This window comes from Pinus tabuliformis, chromosome 5_2 (assembly GCF_031772625.1).
Source record: "Pinus tabuliformis cultivar Carrire ecotype Pingquan chromosome 5_2, CPIR1, whole genome shotgun sequence".
NCBI lineage: Eukaryota > Viridiplantae > Streptophyta > Pinopsida > Pinales > Pinaceae > Pinus > Pinus tabuliformis.
Genome location: NC_142306.1, coordinates 862,737,398 through 862,739,837, shown reverse-complemented (window position 1 = coordinate 862,739,837; position 2,440 = coordinate 862,737,398). Strand labels below are relative to the sequence as shown.

Here is a 2,440-nt window from a genome sequence, read left to right as displayed (position 1 = left end):
GGCTCCACACCCCTATCATGACATACCATCCACCTCGCATGTTTCATATGTACCCTCCCCATTACCACTCCGTCGTCAATCCAAGGACAAAGGTCCTTGTCTTAGTGTTACCCCCCCCAACTCACCTACTGCCTCTCCTACAAATTCTCTTAGGAGTGACCTAGACTTCCTATTACAAAGAAAGACTTTAGATCTACATTCTCTCACTATCCATAAACCTAGGGGCTCTACCTCCCCCCACATCAGCCCTACCTCAGCGGGTAACATTACCGTCCATCGGAAGCAGAACCGAGGTAGCCGACATTTTCGAGGATGGACCAAGAAAAACCACTTTACCTCCCCAATGGACCGTTTTCTAGTTGATGTTCCAATTGCCGAAATTTCTCCCTCAGGGGCCCTTAGAGCACGACAACCCGATAACCATCTCACATGACTTGCATCATCTCTCTAAACATCCGGGGTCTGGGGGCTGCCCCTAAATTCTTAGCTCTCAAAGACCTGTTATCCTCTCTTCACCCATACATCATTCTCATCCAGGAATCTATGCATAGTGTCCCACATGCTGTTCTATATTTTCAGAAAATGTTTCTGAATTGGTACATTTCTGCAATTGCTGCTTCGGGCCTCTCTGGTGGATTGGTGGCCTTATGGGACCCTGTTTGGGTTAACATTAATTCCTATCGGTGCTTTGCGGGTATTTTGCTGGAAGCCAAATTTCGTGGAATACCTGGCCATGTTCACATTCTCAATGTATATGCTCCTTACAAAGACAGGCACATCTTCTGGGACCATTTTTTCTCCTCTGGGATGATGGAACTGGTTTCCCTCATCATCGCGGGTGACCTAAACTGTACCATAAGTCTTGATGAAGTATGGGGTCACTGCAGGAAAATTGACCCCCTGGCAAGATTGATTCAAGATGCCATCCTCTTGCATAACTTTGTGGACATATTCCTAGCTAAAATTGTTCCAACATGGGATAATGGTCATACCGATGCGACATACATTGCCAAGAGACTGGATCGTTTTCTGATCCATGAACAGTTGCTGGGGCGACTTGGGGATGTTCACACTGTAACCATCAACAATTTCATTTATGATCACAGGCCTATCTCACTTCAATGGAGGAAAATAGGCATTCGCATGGGCATCCCCTTCAAATTCAACCGATCCTGGTTGGAAGATCCGGAATTTAACAAGCTAGTACTGGAGACTTGGGGTCGACAATGTGTTCCTGGCACTTCCCCCATGATTAATATTCTTGATAAACTGGACTCCCTTCGTGGGAATGTCAAACACTAGTAGAAACAGAAGTACAGGGACCTGAAGAAGGAACTTATTGACATACAAAATGAAATGGACTTGATTCTGCCTAAAATGTCCTCCCACTGTCTTTCTGCGGAGATTTGGCTCTGCATTCATGCACTTGAACTCCGTAAGAAGAATCTTCTTTCTATCGAGGAATCTACATGGCGATTGAAAAGCAGGGCGACCTGGATAAAGGAAGGAGATCGCAATACCAGATTCTTTCACCATTATGCAAATCATTGTCGCAATATAAACTCCATCTGGGAGATTATGGATGAGGATGGCCAAATTCATCAATCACAAGAAGGAATTTGCAATGCTGCTATACAATACTATCAAAAGGCATATGGCAGGAATGACAATATAATGGCTGAGGACCTAATTTGGGGGATAGAACCTTATCTGACTATGTATGAAGCAGAACAAAATGATGAACTCTTCAAGGAAGTCACAGAAGAAGAATTACTGAATGTGCTAAAATCTTTTAAGAGTGATAAAAGCCCGGGTCCTGATGGATGGACAATAGAACTTTTTACCCATTTTTTTGAACTTCTTAAAGGAGATTTACTGGGCATGGTGGAAGAGTCCAGGACCATGGGCTTCATACATCAACATATCACCTCTACATATATCACCCTCATTCCAAAGAACAACACTACAAAATGTTTCTCGGAATACATGCCTATATCCCTGTGCAATCTTATATATAAAATTATATCACATACCATTGCCGACAGAATGCGCAGTACTCTTTTGTGCCATATTACACCAGAACAACATGGTTTTCTCCAGAACAGGCTCATCCACGATGTTGTTGCAAACACACAGGAGAGCATGCACACAATACACACCAAGCATCTAAATGCTGCTATTTTTCAGATTGACCTGCGGAAGGCATATGACTGCCTAGATTGGGGCTTTCTTCAGTGTATCCTCATCAAAATTGGACTAAGGCCTAGATGTATAGATTGGATAATGGCATGCGTGGATAATGTCAACTATGTTGTTATAATAAATGGTTATCCAACAAAATATTTCCGAGCTGCACGAGGGTTGCGTCAGGGATGCTCACTCTCCCCTCTTCTCTTCATTCTAGCGATGGATTGCTTAAGTCTGCACATAAAAAGAGCGT

General features: G+C 43.4%; 1 protein-coding gene across 1 annotated transcript; it reads left to right on the top strand.

Moving 5' to 3' along the window:
• Positions 1-543: 543 nt before the first annotated feature.
• LOC149162044 (uncharacterized) lies at positions 544-1,302 on the top strand. The gene has a single exon (XM_089435080.1). The coding sequence runs from the start codon at positions 544-546 to the stop codon at positions 1,300-1,302; it is 759 nt and encodes a 252-aa protein (XP_089291206.1).
• Positions 1,303-2,440: the final 1,138 nt, after the last annotated feature.